The sequence below is a fragment of the Schistocerca americana genome, chromosome 3 (genome assembly GCF_021461395.2).
Source record: "Schistocerca americana isolate TAMUIC-IGC-003095 chromosome 3, iqSchAmer2.1, whole genome shotgun sequence".
NCBI lineage: Eukaryota > Metazoa > Arthropoda > Insecta > Orthoptera > Acrididae > Schistocerca > Schistocerca americana.
In genome coordinates this window covers 209,572,547-209,594,485 of record NC_060121.1, presented here as the reverse complement: position 1 = coordinate 209,594,485, position 21,939 = coordinate 209,572,547, and the positions used below count along the sequence as shown (strand labels likewise).

At 42.3% G+C, this 21,939-nt stretch overlaps 1 protein-coding gene across 1 annotated transcript in view; it reads right to left on the bottom strand.

Moving 5' to 3' along the window:
• The window catches only part of LOC124605713 (probable helicase with zinc finger domain), a 150,562-nt gene that overhangs the window by 86,892 nt on the left and 41,731 nt on the right, over positions 1–21,939 (bottom strand). Inside the window, exons 5-8 of the mRNA XM_047137586.1 lie at positions 20,889–21,099; positions 9,693–9,996; positions 7,069–7,175; positions 5,642–5,741 (exon numbers count right to left, since the gene is read on the bottom strand). Coding sequence (XP_046993542.1) covers positions 5,642–5,741; positions 7,069–7,175; positions 9,693–9,996; positions 20,889–21,099 — 722 coding nt within the window. The remainder of the gene's footprint in view (positions 1–5,641; positions 5,742–7,068; positions 7,176–9,692; positions 9,997–20,888; positions 21,100–21,939) is intronic.

The following is a 21,939-nucleotide window of genomic DNA, read 5'->3' as shown; positions in this document are numbered from 1 at the left end:
GTTTTCTGTCCCGGAAACCATTTGGGAAAGGACATTTGTCCATAGGAAGTTTGTTTGCTTCAAATGAGCACTTCTGTCTGATCCCCGAATACTGATCAATCTTTCTGAGACCTTCTACACCTGTATGCTGCAGCATTAAAAACAGAAATTTGCAGCCCTAATTGTGTGAACAAAGTGCATTTCAAAATTATTACATTTGCAGCAGTGTTTGGAACCGCTGGTTTTACTGCATCAAACAGACTGAACCAAGATTTGTTACAGTTTACATACATTCAGCTACATGAAGAAAAATGTGATGCTGGAGGAAAAGCAATAAATGGAACTGAATGTTGTTGTTAACTATAAATGATCTCAGTACTGCTGATGCTACTACAGGAACCACGAGTTAAATGTTCTGTTCAATAGAAAATGTAGGAACAACAAACCGGATAGAAGATCACAATAATGGGAGATTTAAATGGGCATGTGGGCTATTTGGAAGTACTGGTAGTTGAAGGCTGGGAAAGAGAAAGGAGGAAGGGCAAAAATTGTTAGACATCTGTGAAAGGTGGGGGCTACCAGTCAGTAACACCTAGTTTAAGAAAAGGGAAGTCACAAGGTATCATGGTACTGACACGATTTGTTAAGTAACTCTGTGATAAACTACATAATACATGACCAGCACACACGTCAAGCTAATACCTTCCAAAGCCCTAAGCAGTGATCACTTTCTTTCAGTGGTGAGGCTGTGTAAAAAGGAAAAGGGGGCAGAACAACAGAAAAGAACAATAAGAGTGTGGAAATTGAAAGAAGCAAAATGTAAATAATTTCAGGAAATATTAAAGAATGACACACTGTGGAATACAATGCAGCCAGTAGATGAAAAGAAAGAAAGATCCAAAAGAATTATGGTGGAAACAGGACAAAAATTGTGTGTGAAAACCATTAATAAGAAAAAGTGGAAAGAAATACCCTGGTGGAAATATAGAGTAAGGAAGTAGGTTGCAGAGAAAAATAAAGCATTCCATATACGATTTCAGGACAGATCAGAAGCAGAACAAAAAAAATACACAACATAGCAAAGAGACGGATAGCAGCAGAGAAGAGGAAATGGAAAGAATAGTGGACAAAAATTATGAAAAAGGACAGTGAGAGGAGTACAAAGGTCCTCTATGGAATAGGTTATGCCTAAGAAGAGAGACCTGATGGAAAGTGTCAGGATGATCAATAATGAATGAAAGGAAGTTGAGAAGATACAAAAATCAAGGAGATGTGGAAGGGATATGTTGAAGAGTTACTAAACACCAACGGAAATACGGAAGAGGAAAGTCGTGAGTCACGGAATGTAGAGGATGTCAAGCTGGACATAATCTGGACAGAAATAGAGAAATGACAGAGACAATCAAAGGATGAAATGCACTGAATGAGAAAGTATGGAGATGATGGAGCACAGTGGGTGCATCACGTCACGAGAACAGAAGAGAAAGAAAACGAGGACACGTGAACACTAGAAAAGGGAATCGTAGCACCAATTTTTAAGAGGGGTTTGCAGGAAACTTCATCAAAATTATAAAGGAGTTATTCTTATGCTGCCAAAGTATTTGAGAACATTCTGTAAAACACAGTACACAAGGTGGTAGGAGGAGGACAGAGACAGACAATATTGGTTTGGACCAAAAAGGTCAACAAAGATCTTATTTTTAATGTAAGGCAGAATTAAGACAGACATTACAAATGTGGTAAGAATATAATAATGGTGTTACTGGACATTGAGAAAGCATATGACAGTGTGAAGAAAGCAACATCTTTACAGAAGCAGAAAATGGGAATTCAAAGGCTGACTATGAGAATGAAAAAAATGTATCAAGGAAGTGAGTTGTGTAAAAGTAAGAGAAGACAGACTGGTTTGAAGAGAAAAATGGGCACAAGCAAGTGACTGCACTATCCCTCCTAGTTTTCATCAGCATTGCGGAAAGATAACGATGGGCAGTAGCATAAATAGGATACGAAAATAAGAAAGGAATGGCATGGGGAAATGGAGACAAAGAGCTACAAGAAAGTTTAAATGTGTGGGAGGAAGTGGCGGGTCAGTACGGATCAAAATTTGTTGTGAAGAAGGGCGAAATGACAGTGACAGGACTAAGAGGAAAGTAGCAATAGATGTAAATATTAGAGGACAAGTACTAAAATAGTGAAAATGTCAAGTACTTGGAAAGCATAATAGAAGATAGCAGGAGGAATAATATAAGGTAAGTGCACGGGGTAGTCAACCACGTAGATTTCTGCACTGTGTCCGAAGCCTGGTGTGGAGCAGGGATGTACTGCCAAAACGTAAGTGATGTATTATGTTCCAATACTCATGTATGCGTCAGAAATGTGAGTAATGAAGTAAGGCAAATGAGCAGCATACAGGCTTACGAGATGAAATTTCAAAGAAGCAGAACGGGGTGTACTGGAATGGATAGAGTAAGAAATGAGAAGACCTAGAAGAAGACCAAGAGACAGGATCACTGGAGAGAAGGAGCGTGTCATGGAGAGAGAATGGTGGTGTGAGGTCAGAATAGATGGAGAGGCTTATGTTCTTAAAAGATCCAGCACGTGTCTGAAAACTGTTAGTGGTACAATCATGTAGTGCGTCCTGGTACATTTCACCGTTTATTAACCTCACAAGTCACAGTCCATTACATGCAGTTTACACGTGCACACACACACACACACACACACACACACACACACACACACACACAGACACACACACACACAGAGAGAGAGAGAGAGAGAGAGAGAGAGAGAGAGAGAGAGAGAGAGAAGGTGTTTCACCACCTTCCACATGTAAAGGTTCTGAAAGTACAATATAGAGGGATTTTGTAACTTGTCTGGAGACATTTTGTTACTATTTGGTTCTTTCAGTTATTTCGTAAGTGAAGAACATAACTGAGCAAGAGTAAAATCTCTATATCAAGAAGAATTGATTTATTTCATAATGTTAAGTACTACGTGATATATTTTACATGTACTAACAAAAACAATCAATTATTGACAAAATTATTTAATTATTGAATATAATAGAGGGAAACATTCCACGTGGGAAAAATATATCTAAAAACACAGATGATGTGACTTACCGAACGAAAGTGCTGGCAGGTCGACAGACACACAAACATACACACAAACATACACACGAAATTCAAGCTTTCGCGACAAACTGTTGCCTCATCAGGAAAGAGGGAAGGAGAGGGAAAGATGAAAGGATGTGGGTTTTAAGGGAGAGGGTAAGGAGTCATTCCAATCCCGGGAGCAGAAAGACTTACCTTAGGGGGGAAAAAAGGACAGGTATACACTCGCACACACACACATATCCATCCGCACATACACAGACACAAGCAGACATTCAATTATGTCTGCTTGTGTCTGTGTATGTGCGGATGGATATGTGTGTGTGTGTGTGTGTGTGTGTGTGTGTGTGTGTGTGTGTGTGTGTGTGTGTGCGCGCGCGCGCGCGCGCGCGCGCGCGCGCGCGCGCGCGAGCGAGTGTATTCCTGTCCTTTTTTCCCCCCTAAGGTAAGTCTTTCCGCTCCTTACCCTCTCCCTTAAAACCCACATCCTTTCATCTTTCCCTCTTTCCTGATGAGGCAACAGTTTGTTGCAAAAGCTTGAATTTCGTGTGTATGTTTGTGTTTGTTTGTGTGTCTATCGACCTGCCAGCACTTTCGTTCGGTAAGTCACATCATCTGTGTTTTTAGATATAAATTATTTAATTGGATAGATTTGTTGTAATAGGCAAGCTTTCAGAGCCAGTGGCTCCTTCTTCAGGTAGAAGGAAGAGGGGTGAAGGAAAAGGACTGGAGAGGTCTCGAAAAAGGGGTAGATTTTGGGAAAGTCACCCAGAACTGCGGGTACTTACTGTACAGGAAGAGAAGGAAAGACTTTTCCTTTCCTTCTCATCCCGTATGTTAGGTCTACCCCTTTTCCTAGACCTCTCCAGTCCTTCTCCTTCACCCCTCTTCCTTCTGCTTGAAGAAGGAGCCACTGGTTCCAAAAGCTTGCCAATTACAACCGTCTTTTATGTGTGTTCTGCCGCTGCTTGGTGAGCACATTTTTTATCCACCTAATTAAATAATTTTACATGTACTGTATGAGTAAACAGCTGTAATGGATCTGGGAGATGTTATTTTTTTTACCGTATTTGTCGATACCGAATTGTAAATGTTTTCTTATATTTTTTGTCAGAATTTATTATAATTTGTCTTATTATATGTTAATTTACTTCTGTTTTTGAGAGTGAAAGCATATTGATTACGATTAGTAAATGTATCGAAGAATAGCAAAGAGACTGATTACAAGTGGAAGCTTGTGTGTTGTGCAAAACATCTTTGACACTGGAGTCGTCTTCGACTATAGTCAGTCGGCAGCTAACTCTTGGTGTGTGTTGACGGAAGAACAATGTGAAGGTCGCCGTCATAAATAATTTTCAATTATGTTCCTATTTTTTTTGTTGTATTAACTATAAAAAAGAAATTACATTTGAAGAAATGGTATTTGAAACACCAAAATGAGGCAAACACGTTGAACCACGTCTTTTCTGCAGCCGACAAAGATGCATTGTGGAATCATACTTAGACAACTGAAGCCAAGACTAATATCGCCTTGCAAACGTCTAATGGAAAAGGTACTGTCACGAAATATGGCAAATTTAAGTAAATAAAAAATAGTGACCATATTTTCAACTTGTGTCTTAGCCGGGATGCCATAATTTCAACTGTGTCTCAGCCGGGATGCCATATTTCACAGCCAATAAAGATACTGAGTGGTAAATGCAAAAATCATGCCTAACAGTAATCTCTTGGCTGTCTAATGACATACAAAGGAGACAAGTGTCACAACATTTGCTATATCTACAGACAGTGGACAGAATACTATAACAAATTTCTGGTAATTACAAAAAAAGACAATGCAGCATTTACTTTTATTGGTTCTGTAAAAAATTATAATTGATACTAACACAGCTGAAGATGGTCACAAGTTATATGTAGGATTATTTAGTTGCTGTAACTGATATCTGCTCATTTGAGCGAATGCTGACTTTTTTTAATCGAGTGGACTGCTCCATACCATCTTTAAACTGCTTTATATACAGAACGATGGCAAATAACTTGTACGTGTAAGTGAGGAGTTATTGTCTTCTCTCAGTTGTTCATATAGAATAATTAGCCTGATTCTGATTCATGTAAAATAACTAGCCTGATTCGGACTTGCAGATGCAGATCACACAATTTCACTTAGATGGCATTCAACCTTCACTAATTAAATTGTACAGAAATCAGATATGTGTTTACACTGATTGTCTTACAATCATCAAATTCAATTGTAAATTAAAGTAATGGACTGGAAGGCTAGCAAGCAGTGACAAATACATGCTGGCTTATACTTTGCATCCCCCCCCCCCCCCCCCTGTCTGTCTCTCTCTCTCTCTCTCTCTCTCTCTCTCTCTCTGTGTGTGTGTGGGGGGGGGGGAGAGGGAGGGAGGGAGGGAGGAGGATGAGGGGGGGCACACTTTCACGCACTCTGATACACAATTAATGAATATGGAACTGCTTATAATACTTTGCAACTGAACAAAGTGAGAAAAGAAAGGCAAGCTGTAAAAATAATGCAAACATACCTGTTGGAATGTGTACAGACTAGGATGTGTGTACCCGATTGCAAAAGTAAATGCTTGATGGCTTGTGCTAAAGTGTAAGTCTTCCCAGTGCCAAAGGGCCCTGAAAAAGAATAATGATTTCAGAAATATTTCCAAAGACAAAGCAACAAATTTTATATAAAGCTTTTTGCTGCCAAAGACGTGCTCTCCACACTCTATGCTGAAGCTGGCTTTTGTTACAGCTGTATTGCTTGCCAAATGCTGGTTCTCGTTCTGAGAAATGGCGTTCTGGCTGTTACAAAGTACTTATCATCCGATTTTAAGCCTATTACTAGCACAAAAGTTTGATTTTTGCACAGTTTATAGTTTGACATCTTTGCTTGATAAATGACTGAATTACTTTTCATTATACATCACAGTTACTGTACTACATAAAACAGTGCAAAATTTTTAAGATTCTGCAGAGGTTAAAACGCATTGTGTAAACGTCGCAAACAGTTGATTTTAGCTCATACATTGCAGTGAATGAAATGTAGATAAGATATCGAAATTTTAATTAAAATTGAGAGCACAACAGTATCCCATTTCGTTTGAGTATTGGGTTTTATATCAACAGATGGCTGTGTGTGACACACCGATTCACATCACAAATTGAAGGGCTATCAAACATTACATCTCAAACAATTCAAGATACCAAAATGAGGTTTTCTACAAATGATAGTGATGTGTCCACGTCTAACATGTGCTGAGGAACTGCATGATAACAAAATTCATTATATGAGCAAACTTGGGCCTAGTCTTTCCTTAATCAAAAGTGAGAGCCTGTTCTAAAGATTTTAAGTCATCGCGACAGATAGGATGCAATGAGGCATAAATGTTGCATGCTAAATACTCTGAACTCTTTTCTTCATTGAGATATGGAAATAAATCATCCGCAGCAGTGAGAGGTCAGCAACTAAGGATGCACATAGATGTCATATCACTGCAGGAAAACCCAAGTGGCCAACATCCACACATCCATCCCATTTGGGAAACGGTGTAGAGGACGTGTATACGAGCCCAAAGCAGCGAAAGGCAGCCAAAGTGACTGACTGGAAAGTCTTAAGACCTCAAAAGGTGAAGATTACACATTTTCACATTTTTGTATACCACATAGTTGCGCATTTCACATGCTCCATGATGAACTTTATAGCTTCTTGTCAATTTCTACAGTTATCACTGCTGGGAGACTTTTTTTGAGAGATTCAACGGAATATTAGAACACATGTGAACATATTTCTCTCGTAACACTATATTAACTGATTTATTACAACTCAAGTTCAGCAATGAAAATCATTATCTGTATCAAAACTAAACAGCTAGTAGCTATTTTTACCTATTGTCTTTCATCAGACTATAAAACCATGTCAAGAATGAATGCCTTTGTAAAATGTCACACATTTACTTACCTATGATGAGAATTGGTGGCAGTGCGTAGGTGACTGGTGTTGTGATGGCAACAATAGCTTCCTTTTGCTTCAAGTTCAGTTTTGGGTCAAGAATATCACTCCATTGCCTAAGGAAGGGAAAAAAATTACACTCTCAAATATTAGGCATACATAAGTGTAAAAGTGATGACTTTATCCCATTATCCCAGTTTTTGCAACTGTTAATTCCTCCCTGACAGAGGAAAGTGGGATAGAATCAGGAAGTTAGGGAAAGGAGCCACCGAGATTGCGAAATGGGGGCCCCACCTGTAGTGAAGGCAAGGATAGCATTTTCCACATCTCTTCAATGGAACTGTTCACATCACATCACATTTAATACATTTTTATTTATGAGTAATGTTATATCCACATGCTATAACCACATAATCTCTATTTTGCCCCTCTTCTGGGCAGAAAGAACTATTTTCCTCATTTCAATGCTTTTGTTGGTATACAAAGAAAATTTTCTTTTGTAAAAATTTTGGGCTGCAACATCGTTTGAAACTTCTTAATTATGTCACAAAAAATCCAATATTTTGTTTTTAGGTAATCTCTTGGGCTGTACTATTATATGAAGTACAGGTTAATGAAATCTAAACTTCCAGGAGATAGGGTTGGGTGTGGGGGTGGGGAATATGAGTGAGAATTTTTAAAAGGGAACAATTAAAACTTTGAATCAACTCACACTGAGACATACTTATCAATGTTATTTTAAAAGGTTTTGTTAGTTTTGAATATTGCATTAAATGCTCAATAAAATAACTGTAATGACCAAAAAATGAAAGGCTGCCAGAGAAAGAAAACAAAATCCACCAAATATGAATATTAGCTATAAGTCTTGTAACTTAGGTAGAGGAAAACAGTGCAAGATGCGTTCGTCAGTTCAACAAAAGGTCACAAGCACCGAGACATCGCTGATTTCAGCTGCACCAATTGTGAATTTGAGGTCCTCAAATGCCAAACAAAGCTCAGTTCATGAGTTTCAATGAGCAAGGGTGCCCTTGGGTGGCTGAGCCTAAAGCAAAGACCGTCAGTCTCTGTTAACTTCATGCACTAAGAAGGACTTGCAAAGTTTGCCTGGATGTACCTCTATACAGGGTTCCAACATGCATTTGTCTACCTGTACCTATGTCTCTATGTCACGTGCACTGCGAGTAGTACTTGAATCTGAAGAATTAGTTAGAAAAATAGAATCTGGCACTTCCATGGTTTGTGCCATGCACTACTGTACCCAATTTTCAACTAATAATATTATGAAAAGGATAGATGCTACTCACAATGTAGTGGAGACGCTTAGTTGCAGACTTGCACAACAAAATAACTGTCAGAGAGGGAGCTTCCGGCCAACAAGGCCTTTGTCAAAAATAAACAACACAACACAACACACACACACACACACACACACACACGACCACAGTCTCTGTACTGTATCAGTCGTGTGTGAGTTGTGCGCACCTGTGTGTGTGTGTGTGTGTGTGTGTGTGTTGTGTTGTGTTGTGTTGTTTATTTTTGACAAAGGCCTTGTTGGCCGGAAGCTCCCTCTCTGACAGTTATTTTGCTGTGCACAACTGTGACTCAGCGTCTCCTCTATATGGTGCGTAGCAACTATCATTTTCATAGTACTGTTACATTCTATCCTGGATTTTCCATTGTTCAGTTCTCAACTAAGTTACAGGCCAAGACAGCCATTTATTCTGGTATAAGTGATTGGAGAATCTAGTAAATCTCATCTATGTTTTTGCAAATAAGCATCTGTGTTCTTTGCATGTTCCGTGCTAACACATGAAAAAGCAATAAATGAAGCAGACTAGTGCGCCAACCCTGAATGTCTGTGTGTGCTTCTAAATGTAGGTAGGTCACACCACACGTTGGGTTATGACGTAACCAGTGTCATCTTTTGTAAATTATAGTCAGTGAAAGTAACTAATTCCAAGACTTATGTTGCAATTTTAGTCACCGAATATTCTAAGGCACAGAAATGAAGATCTGAAAACTTAATCATATAGCCTGGGAAATTATGTCCCATACACTGGATATGCAAAGGCTTCCTACAGCAAAATCTTTCATTTTCTAAATATTTCACTATTTGAAATAATGTTTCTTACTTCATAGTATCTACATGTGCACTTGTCACTAAAAGAATAAAAGAACAAGTTGGCATCAACATGATTTTTTTTCCTTTTTCAAAATCAGATCCCAAGTATGAAAAAAAACATTCTTATTACTCTCCATGTTATTGCAAAATTACACCACTACATCATATCAAGAGTGGAAAAGATACAAATAGCCATTGCCTTTGAATCTTTTGTTAATGTACTAAAACCTCTGCTGTAACTCAGAAGAGTAGGGTGGGGTCGGAATGGGAAGGCGGTGTGGGGGGTGGCCGGCAGCATGACAATCATTTTCAAATCATGAGCAACACTTCCTATGTCAATTTTGTGTCACAATTAGATAGTTATTTGGCAGTAAAAGGATAACAACAGATGCAAACCTAAGCAATAATCATACACAGTAAATTTATAACAACATAATCTGGACTTAAATTCAGCATTTTAATCACTTTTATGCAAAACCAAAACTAGAATGTAAGTAAAATATTTGTAAACCTCTGAGGTGTCCATGGTATGCTTGGCTCCAGGTAAGTATCTGGGAAGATAATCCGGAAGTCTGACATTTTATCAACAGCATAATGCCACTCACAGTACGGTATACGATTCAGTTGAAATTGCACATCAGCTCTCAGATCAGTATCTGGTCTCAACTGAAGAGATCCAACAGTGTCAGCCGACAAACGCAAATAAATGATATTTTTTCCCTTATCTTCAACAAGTGCCTCATACACCACTCTGAGTTTGTTCACAGCTGCTCGGTCTCTGTCTTCTGCCATTGCAGACTGACCTTTGTTTTTATCTGTAAACATAAAACTTAAATTACTACAATTTATGATAATTGGTGACGGCATGAAGTATGGAAAGTATCAACATATGTAAAGAATCTGACAGTTATAGTTTCCTTCATTATGTAGCTATTTTGTTCGATATGATATAGAGCCCTTATTGAGCGTTTTGTAGTCACTGCTGATAATCACGCATTGTAAACAGTCATTGGCTTACTGCAAAACAAATATTAACAGAATGAGAGTAAAGCAATGCATCATTTTGTGAGGTGTACTCAAGTAGGTCACATGAAGGAATATTGCTTACATCATGCAGATGTCTGGATTTAAACCCGAGTTTGGTACACAGCTTTCATCATTCACCAAGATTCAACATGATGCACACTGCAGTACAAGAGGTAGACATAAAGCCATAACTATGACCTCGAAAAATGAAGTTGGGTTATAAATTGTTTATTGGTAGATACAAGGTGTGATCAGAAAGTAATGGGAATTTTTGTTTTTAATCAACAACATTAACTTTGTACCCTCAAAATAACCCCCCTTGGATAGAATACACTTATGCAGTGCTCTTTCCAAACCTGGATGCATGTCTGGAATTAACTTTTCATTACAGTATTCAGCTCCATCAGCGATTTTGTTTTTATCTCGTCAATGGTGACAAAACGACACCCTATCATGGTTCTCGTCAGCTTGAGAACAGAAAGAAGTTACAGGAGCCCATGTCTGGCAATATGGTGGCTAGGCAACATAACAGTTCTGCTTTTTGTCAAAAAATTACAAACAAGCATTGAGATGTGAGTAGGAGCATTATCATGATGCAATTTCCATGAGTGGTTTTACCACAATTCTGGTCTTTTTTTTCCGGTAGCTTCACACAAATGACAGATAACTTCCAGGTAGCATTCCTTATTGACAATACAACCAGACGACAGGAACTCATTATGCACTATGCCATAGTAAATGGGGGGGGGGGGGGGGGCAGCGGGGGAAGCCCAGTGAGAAGAATCGTGACAAGTGATCTAACTTGTGGAATTGTTTTCAGTCTTCGATCTTCACTCTTCAGGCAGTTTCCATTGGGACAATTGGGCCTTGGTTTAGGCATCATACCCATATATCCATGTTTTGTCACCTGTTATAATTTTCTTTATAAGTTCAAGAACATTGTTGAATTCATTCGGCAATTCCTGAGCAATGTCTAAATGATGTCATTTTTGGTCAAAATTCAACGATTTTAACAAACTTTGGTGCTATACGTTTCACGTCCAAAACATCCAAAAAATATTGCTAGGCCTGAGCCAAAGGATGTGCCTAGATTATCAGTAAGCCCTGTGATGGTGATTCAGAAATTTTCCAGAAGCATCGTCTTTACTCCTTTTGCATTGTAGCCAGTAATTGTTGCTCTGAGCTGTCCATAGTGATGGTTATCATCAGCGCCTTCTCGACCCTCTTTGAAACATTTATACCACTCGTAACTTCTTGTCTTACTCGTAGTAGAGTCAGCAAATGCCACAGTCAACATTTTGAATGTGATGGTGTGCTTTATTCAATTTTTCAAGCAAAATTTTCTGAAAATTCCTTGATCCATCTTTTTCAAAAGTAAAAATTTGCCAAGCACTTAAAAACGTGTAACCTTTTCGACTTTCAACAATAAACTAAATACCTAAAACAGCTCAAAATGCAAACATACAAGAGGAACATGTGTACCAACAAGTTAATTTTTTTTAAGATCATATGGATAAAGTCCAAGAAATTAAAGAGTTCCTGATACTTTTTGATCATACCTCATACATACAGTATCTGCACTTCTTTTACACAATGAAATCCCACGCCACAGTACCATAGCATACTGCTAAAGTAGCCAAAACAAAACAGTGGAGCCCAATGACAAGATAGAGATGGACTGCACCATATTGTTTTTGCTACTCTAGCAGTATGCTACAGTACTGTGGTGCAGCAGTATGCTACAGTACTGTGGCGCTGGGATTTCATTGTATACCAGGACTGCAGAAATTTACCTGCAAAGTTAAAAAAGAAGCTAATTACGTAACTATTTTTTTTGTGGGGATGATTAAAAATTTATGGTTACCCTTGCAATATGTGGAATATTACCATCCAAAACATAATTACTTAGTTGCAATGAGTATGGGAGTAGATATTGCTGTTAATTATCAGAGACAGACAGAAGTTGAAATACGTTGATTTGTTGCCAAATTCTGAAAATATATGATCGCATCATTTTCATCAGATACCAGAAGCTAGACCAAAATGAAAGTTTAGTTCAGACTTTAGTTTGAATTAGAAATAGGCACACTTATGTAGGTATACATAATTTTTCTCTTTTAAATATGAAATTACTGAGCTTTTTAGTAGCTTCAACAATACAGGAGAAACTTACACAAATGTTTTTTTTTCTACGTAGAATGAAGCAATAGCAATATTATACCATGTAGAATTGAAACATATAACCTAACTTAATATACCAAAATTTCTACTGTTACTATGAATAGTCACGCAGCCTGTGCTTGGGTCTCTAAAGCAAGAATGTCAACAGAAGACCAACACGCCCCAAAATACATTTCCAGTGTAACATTGGTGTTGGGTGCCTTCTGGTTCAACAGGTAAGTTTCAGATCTTTACTGTGGCCTTTTTCCACATAATATCAATAAATTGAAATTACCAGACTCAGTATGAGGCAAGACAACTTCAAAATTAAATAAAAAGGTAAAATCTGTGGTTCTCAGGTCGAGAAAGGGCTTTTGGCCTGACTGCAGGTATACTGCAGCCTTTCATTCGCTGCTATACTAGGAGGAGGAGGAGGAGGAGGAGGAGGGAGGTAAGCCCATCACCGCAGGCACTGTTTACCCCCAGGGAAGATCCCCTGTACCTAGTTGGGTAGTAGGCCAAGAGGACCTGGGATCGCACTGGAGACACCCGAAGAGCAACAGGGCTGGAGTGTAGTGCTCCGGAAGTTTCAAATTTAATAATGATAAATATTCCCAACATTTTTTTTTTCCAAATAATACACACAGATAATCCTACATCTGAGACATGTATATGTTATACAAACTGTTTAACATATTGACATATTCCAGATAATAACAATCTGCTGTACATGTGATGTATGCAACAAGAAACAAACTACCTTAAACTTGCTCTGAAATAGTAAGGGGCTGTATTGATATTGCAAGGACTTATGGACTTGAAATTTAATATTTTACAATTATAGTGTCTCTACTATATTGGTGTGATGGTGGGCTCTGTTATATTTAATGACATGCTACCTAAAGAAATGGAAGTCTGATATTTTACGTCCTATCGATACAGACAGGAAAAATTTGCGAAAACAATAACCTGAAAAATACTATGAAATTAGCAGCTTTAGGGAAATAATGCAAAATCAGCGATTTTTACAAGATATCATGAAATTTTTCCCCCATATAAAAATGTTACAGTATGAATCTGAGGATCACAGTTCACTAATATTCGTAACTTATAGTTATGAAAAAAAAGGAGGGGGGGGGGGGGGGGGGGGGCAGAAAAGGAACACCAAATGTGGCAAAACATAATACTTAAATTGGGAAAAAACAGCTGGGGGGTGGGGTGGGGGTGGGAGAGGGGAGAATTATGCTGAATTTGACAAGAAAAAATGGCAACAAATTTTGCAAAAAAATAACATCAAATTTGTCAAGAGACACTGGATTTTGCAAAAATAGCAACACATTTGCAAAAAAATAGCAACAAAACTGTCAAAAATAGTGATGAACTCGGCAAGAATAACAACAAATCTGACCAAAAATAACATAAAATTTGCAAAAAAAAAAAAAAAAAATTACCGAATTTGGTTGTAAATAAAATAATTTTTTCCTTTCCCTACCTGTCAGTGGTGGGATACCTGGAGGTTGAGATGAAACCATGTTTGGGCAAAAACGGTACAGGAAAAACTGCTGCCTTTTCTATGGAATTATCCTTGCATTTACTTAGGGTAACTGCAGAGAGGACTGAACCCTATTTCTCTCAAATACAAGTCCCAAGCCATAACCACTATATCACCTTACTCTATACTTCTACATTAATTATGACAAAAATGCCCAACTGTAAGGAAGACTTCTATGGAGGGAGAATATTTTTCAGGTTAAGTGGTCGGTTGACACTATTAAAATATTTTACCTTCATATTTAGAAATAATGTAATTTATATCACAAATTCCATTTTGGCACTCCACACAAAGACAAAAATAGGACTAACTTACAAGCCACCACTTTTTTCTGTTCGAAAAACTCCGAAGCATTAATAATTTCATGCCAATGGGGTGTCGGAGCGAAATGAAGTTGGCATACCTGCACATACCTGTGTTTAATGTGTTACTGCCTTTAGTTCCATTGTTGTTTGTCAATCAGTTATTGTTCAGTACCGTATTGAATAGAACGTTGTGTGGCACAGTTTGCAAATTATGAGATCGCAGAGATAGAGGAGCAATGATTCTGTATTAAATTTTGCATGAAACTCACAAACATCTTTACAGAGAGACACTAAATGATGCAGGAAGCCTAGGGTGATCAGTGGTTAAGTCATACTCAGTGTTATGAATGGTTGGTACAGTTTAAAAATGGCCAGACAGAAGTTAAAGTTGACCCTCAGTCAGGAAGCCCTTCAACATCTACTGATGGCACTCATGTCAGGAACATCAATGAAATTGTGTGTGCCAATCAGGGACTGACTGTCCAAGAAATTACAGAAGAATGTAACATTTCAGTTGGATCATGTCATGAAATCATAACACAGCTTCATGTTGTCACCAAGTTCATCCCATGACTCATGAGTCAAGACCAGAACCTTGCAATCTGTGAAGAGCTTCTGGACTGCGCAAATGAGGACCAGATATTTCTTAAAAGAATCATAACTGGTGATGAGACTCGGGTCTATGGTTATGACGCTGACACCTAGGTTCAATCTTCACAATGGGTCTGGAAAGGTTCTCCAAGAGCAAAACAAACTCATACGGTCAGGTCAAATGTCGAAGACATGCTAATGGTTTTCTTTAACACTGAAGAATTAGATCATCATGAATTCGTGCCACAGGGATATGTTGCGATGTCTGGGAGAAAATGTGAGAAGGAAATGACCTGAAACGTGATGAGACAATGCGAGGCTCTTGCATCACAATAATGCACCCGCAAGTTCATCCCTGTTGCTGCATGACCATTGCACAAAAAATGAAATCACAGTGCTGCCTCGACCTCCGGACTCTCCAGGTCTTGCCCGCTGTAGCGGACTCTCCAGGTCTTGCCCCCTGCAGACTTTTTTATTTCCAAAGTTGAAAACCCCAGTGAAAATACACTTTTCCGGTTGAAAGGACAAAGATTTGCAACAAGAGATTTAAAAAAAAATGTTCTCAGGCGGTGCTTCGCGTGATCGAGCAAGAGGAGTACCAAGACTGCGTCCAGAAGTAGAAACTGCATTGGGAGCGGTGTATCAATTGTGGAGGTGAGTATTTCGTAGGAAACCATGCACAATAAATAAAAGATAAGTGTAGAAAAATTGTGTGGACAAAGTTGTGGAAATTTTTGAACAGACCTCATATAGTATGTCCCAAATACAACCATAAGACACTCGAACACCAGCACCGACACTGTCTAACACTCGTTGGTTGCTCAGTGTGATAGTAGTGAAGGAGAGGAAAGTAGTACTGCAACTAGGCGGATACGAGATCAAGGTGTATGCGCGAACACGGAAAAAGAAATTACCAGATTTTCCGCTTAAAAATACACTTCTTCCCCAGTGAAAATACACTTTTCCGGTTAACTGACAGGATACTTTCCCCTCGGGACTGTAAAGCTTATCACTCCTCTGAATGGTTAAGTTTATATACACCGACGTAGAACTTACCAGCACTTTAGAAAATGAACACCAGGAGGAAAGAAAAGGGGGGGGGGGGGCGTGTTTTGGAAAGACCTTTGGTGTAGAGCAACATGTATGCTGCATATTTTCATATCACAAAAGTATAAATTCAAATTCCATCAAACACAGCATGTTAATTTCTAAAGCATTGAAATTGAGACTGCAATGTGCTGTTGTAGACCAATCATAACTCACGTCACGTGATCTTGCCAGCGGATGACAGCAGATATTCGGAGCTTAGGACATGCCATGTGGTGAGCCAATGGCAACACAAAAATGGAAAAGTTAGTAGTTTAAATTAATATACACTGCGTAGCAACAAGAAAAGCTATGCTTTCACATATAATATTGGTAATTTTTGTGTGTGTTACCCATTAAGATATGTCACATAAATGCGCCAGTAAACTTTTAAATAATGAATAACTGATCAAGTGGCTGGTCCTTAAAGTGTTAAGTTTTAAATGAAAGTCAAATGTTCTGTGATTTAAGAAATTCATCCAGCATTCTCACACATAACATAATTCATCTTGTGTAAATGGAAATTTATTTTGAAAGTAACGCTTTTCAAACCACCATTCATGACATTTTTCTGCAAACTGTTAGAAATAGGTTTGTTTCAGCAGCTGCCAGAAGAGTGTCAGAAAATAGTAGTTACTGATCGTGCACAGCTAGGAGATGTAGGAATCCCACATGTTGGTACATATGAAGCATTAACTTACATTACATTATAAAAGAAACAGGACATCAGAGGTTACTCCAAGAGTATCGGAATTTTGTAAACCATGCTAAAATGCATAATTCAGGTTAAAGTGCACATTTGTATGTCCTGATTCACATTAAAGTAGGCCCCAATCTGATATTAAGCTTCTCAGTGTGGTTTTCAGGATGTAGATTTTTTTTTGGAGTACAAGTATTGTATCATCACATGTTAGTTTCTTTATTATGGCATAATGCCATACATGCCAGAAGATGAAAATGTGCACTTCAAATTCAATGAACAGTTGAGTCTAACCAATAGTGTGGATGTCGTTCCAAATAATCTGACTGCCACAGAGGGAAAGATAAATAAAAGCCAAATTTCTTTAGCCAACTGACAAAAGTAACTTCATTGTTCTGGAAGGCACTTAATGCTTGTCAGCCAAAAACATGGAAATAAAATAAAATTAGAAAACTGAAACTAATAACATATTCCAGCCTTCCGTGATTATGTGAATGCATTTTAATTCACTTGGTAACTCCTGGCCACAGAAATCCATTTTGTTTTCATTTGACTGAGAGTTTGAAAGGAAGAGGAAACAGCAAAATCACGTAACAGCCACACATCAAGTAGCCAGTGGCAGGAGAAGATACAGCTCATGCGTGACTCAACTGTGAATGCGCATGAGCCAGCTGGCACATACTCGAATGAACTTAATGCAAACGATTGCGACGTCACACTCATTGGAAGCAGTTCGTTGTTGTGACATACTGCATAGTCTTCGCCCTAAGGCCTTCAACACATTTTGCTGTTGGCAAACACTTGTGTGGGCACTGCATTTTGCTGTTGTAAATGGTGCATTTCCTTTCCAACTTAAGTTTTCTTTTTGTTCTCACTCATGTATTACTGCTGCATTATTGCTCTGCATTTGTGGGAAACAGCAATGTTCCTTGTTAGAGTATCAGTTCTTAACAGTCAAAATTACAAAAATTTAACTTAATATTAAAACACTGAAAAATTCCCGAAATTCTCAAAAATTCCCCGATTTTTCCTAGTTTCTCCAGGATGAAAAAAAAACCGGGGTTTTCCTGGATTTCCCAGTTGCTCCAGAGCATACGCACCGCTTGAGATGTCGGCAGCATGGAGGGTTGGGAGAGTAATGAGAGCGGGAGATGGTTGGTTCTCAGGAGCAGCAGCAAAATGAGGACTGTGAAAGGTGACAATCTCATTACAGAGGGGGGAAGAGAGGGGGAGAGGGGGGAGAGTGGGGGAAGAGTGGGGGAAGAGTGGGGGAAGAGAGGGGGAAGAGAGGGGCAGGGGGAGAGGGGGAAGAGAGAGGGGGAGGGGGAGGGAAGAGGAGAGGGGGAGGGGGTGGGAAGGGGAGAGGGGGAGGGAGGGGGAGGGGGTGGGAAGGGGAGAGGGAGGGGGAGAAGAGAAGAGGGAGGGGGAGAGGGGGAGGGGGAGGGGGGAGAAGGGGAGGGAGGGGGATAGGGGGGAGAGAGGGGGAGAGAGGGGGAGGGAGAGGGGTGGAGAGGGGGGCAGAGGGGGGGAGAGGGGTGGAGAGGGGGGCAGAGGGGGGGGGGGAGAGGGGAGAGGGTGGAGAGGGGAGAGAGGGGGAGAGGGGGAGAGGGGGAGGGGGGAGAGCGGAGGAGAGGGGGAGAGGGGGGAGAGGGGGAGAGGGGGGAGAGGGGGGAGGTGGAGAGACGGGGGGGAGGTGGAGAGAGACGGGGGGGAGGCGGAGAGAGACGGGGGGGAGGCGGAGAGAGACGGGGGGGAGGCGGAGAGAGACGGGGGGAGGCGGAGAGAGACGGGGGGAGGCGGAGAGAGACGGGGGGAGGCGGAGAGAGACGGGGGGAGGCAGAGAGAGACGGGGGGAGGGAGAGAGAGACGGGGGGAGGGAGAGAGAGAGACGGGGGGAGGGAGAGAGAGAGACGGGGGGAGGGAGAGAGAGAGACGGGGGGAGGGAGAGAGAGAGACGGGGGGAGGGAGAGAGAGAGACGGGGGGAGGGAGAGAGAGACGGGGGGAGGGAGAGAGAGACGGGGGGAGGGAGAGAGAGACGGGGGGAGGGAGAGAGAGACGGGGGGAGGGAGAGAGAGACGGGGGGAGGGAGAGAGAGACGGGGGGAGGGAGAGAGAGACGGGGGGAGGGAGAGAGAGACGGGGGGAGGGAGAGAGAGACGGGGGGAGGGAGAGAGAGACGGGGGGAGGGAGAGAGAGACGGGGGGAGGGAGAGAGAGACGGGGGGAGGGAGAGAGAGACGGGGGGAGGGAGAGAGAGACGGGGGGAGGGAGAGAGAGACGGGGGGAGGGAGAGAGAGACGGGGGGAGGGAGAGAGAGACGGGGGGAGGGAGAGAGAGACGGGGGGAGGGAGAGAGAGACGGGGGGAGGGAGAGAGAGACGGGGGGAGGGAGAGAGAGACGGGGGGAGGGAGAGAGAGACGGGGGGAGGGAGAGAGAGACGGGGGGAGGGAGAGAGAGACGGGGGGAGGGAGAGAGAGACGGGGGGAGGGAGAGAGAGACGGGGGGAGGGAGAGAGAGACGGGGGGAGGGAGAGAGAGACGGGGGGAGGGAGAGAGAGACGGGGGGAGGGAGAGAGAGACGGGGGGAGGGAGAGAGAGACGGGGGGAGGGAGAGAGAGACGGGGGGAGGGAGAGAGAGACGGGGGGAGGGAGAGAGAGACGGGGGGAGGGAGAGAGAGACGGGGGGAGGGAGAGAGAGACGGGGGGAGGGAGAGAGAGACGGGGGGAGGGAGAGAGAGACGGGGGGAGGGAGAGAGAGACGGGGGGAGGGAGAGAGAGACGGGGGGAGGGAGAGAGAGACGGGGGGAGGGAGAGAGAGACGGGGGGAGGGAGAGAGAGACGGGGGGAGGGAGAGAGAGACGGGGGGAGGGAGAGAGAGACGGGGGGAGGGAGAGAGAGAGATGGGGGGAGGGAGAGAGAGAGACGGGGGGAGGGAGAGAGAGAGACGGGGGGAGGGAGAGAGAGAGACGGGGGGAGGGAGAGAGAGAGACGGGGGAGGGAGAGAGAGCGAGGGGGGAGGGAGAGAGAGCGAGGGGGAGGGAGAGAGCGAGGGGGAGGGAGAGAGCGAGGGGGAGGGAGAGAGCGAGGGGGAGGGAGAGAGCGAGGGGGAGGGAGAGAGCGAGGGGGAGGGAGAGAGCGAGGGGGAGGGAGAGAGAGAGACGGGGGAGGGAGAGAGAGAGACGGGGGAGGGAGAGAGAGAGACGGGGGAGGGAGAGAGAGAGACGGGGGAGGGAGAGAGAGAGACGGGGGGAGGGAGAGAGAGAGACGGGGGGAGGGAGAGAGAGAGACGGGGGGAGGGAGAGAGAGAGACGGGGGGAGGGAGAGAGCGAGGGGGAGGGAGAGAGCGAGGGGGAGGGAGAGAGCGAGGGGGAGGGAGAGAGCGAGGGGGAGGGAGAGAGCGAGGGGGAGGGAGAGAGCGAGGGGGAGGGAGAGAGCGAGGGGGAGGGAGAGAGCGAGGGGGAGGGAGAGAGCGAGGGGGAGGGAGAGAGCGAGGGGGAGGGAGAGAGCGAGGGGGAGGGAGAGAGCGAGGGGGAGGGAGAGAGCGAGGGGGAGGGAGAGAGCGAGGGGGAGGGAGAGAGCGAGGGGGAGGGAGAGAGCGAGGGGGAGGGAGAGAGCGAGGGGGAGGGAGAGAGCGAGGGGGAGGGAGAGAGCGAGGGGGAGGGAGAGAGCGAGGGGGAGGGAGAGAGCGAGGGGGAGGGAGAGAGCGAGGGGGAGGGAGAGAGCGAGGGGGAGGGAGAGAGCGAGGGGGAGGGAGAGAGCGAGGGGGAGGGAGAGAGCGAGGGGGAGGGAGAGAGAGGGAGAGACAGTCACTGTACTGTTAGGGCTTGAGAAGAATTGCCTATGCAGACTAAAGCAGTACACACTCAAAAGTCGTGAGGGATAGCTAGAAGCCTGAAAGAATCTAGAGCTGCTATTTATTTCTCTTGTCAACTGAAACAATTACTTCTAAAATTCAAAATTTGTATATAAAATATAACACCAACCACAAAAACACAAACCACACAAAGAAACTAATGTTAATAAAGGAAACAGAAAATAAAAGGTATTCTCTCTGTCTCCCTCATCACTTCACACACAGAACAACCCATCTGGACTGTTACTGTACAGGTGATACTTTTGCAAGTGAGACATTAACTGAGGTTAGCATTATGACTTCCTGTACTTGATCAACTTGCAGCAGCAAGTAAAAATTTTATCCTTGAACTCCATAGTTCAATCTATCACAAACAGTGAACACTGAAAATACTTTTGAAATAATATAATCACATAAAAACTATTATAAATATTACCTGATCCAGTTACAGAGAGCAGTACTGTGGTGCAGTTATTCAGAATCAGTCGTCCAGCAGATGTGTCCTCAGAAACATCTTTTCCAAGGTTCAAAACAGCAAATAATTCTCCAGGCCGTGCATACTTAGCTGTACTTGCCGATGTACCACTAGGAGCAAGCAAATAGCAACTTGCCAAGTGAAGCTTTGCTGTCAAATTGTATAATGCCACCTAGAATGTCATCATGAAAGAAAATATCATTAATTCATAAATAATATACAAGAGGCATTTGTTACTGCAGAAAAGACTAATTTTATTTAAAAGAAATAATGTTTAAATTTATTTTATTTAAAAGAAATAAAATGTAACAGTATGAGATCATTTAGGTTTAACAACATCATGTGAAACAGGAGATACCAAGATACCAAGGAACAATTAGAGCAAGAGATGGCAGAATGCAAAAGCAAGATAACAATACACAATGAAAATGTGTGGACATGCACAAAAAAAACACACAAGAGACACATGTGAACCAAAACAATGAAGATATTTAATATAAGTATGACCCCCCCTTGTCAACCATTGACCCTGGCATTGGTGAGGCGGCCTGCGTGCCTCAGCAATACAGAATACAGACAGCTGCTCCATAGGCGCAACCACAACAGATGGGTATCTGTTGGAAGGCCAGCTAAATGTATGGTTCCTGAAGAGGTGCAGCAGTCTTTTCAGTAGTTGCAGGGGCAACAGTCTGGAAGATTGACTGATGTGGCCTTCTAACATCAACCAAAACACCCTGCTGTGCCGGTACTGCGAACGGCTGAAAGCAAGGGGAAACTACAGCCATAATTTTTGCTGAGAGCATGCACCTCTACCGTATGGTTACATGACGATGGCATCATCTTGGGTACAATATTCCAAAGGTAAAATAGCCCCCATTACAATCTCTGGATGGGGACTACTCATGAGGATGTAGTTATCAGGAGAAACAAAACAGGCGTTATACAGATCGGAGCGTGGAATGTCAGATTCCTTAATCGGGCAGGTAGGTTAGAAAACTTAAAAAGGGAAATG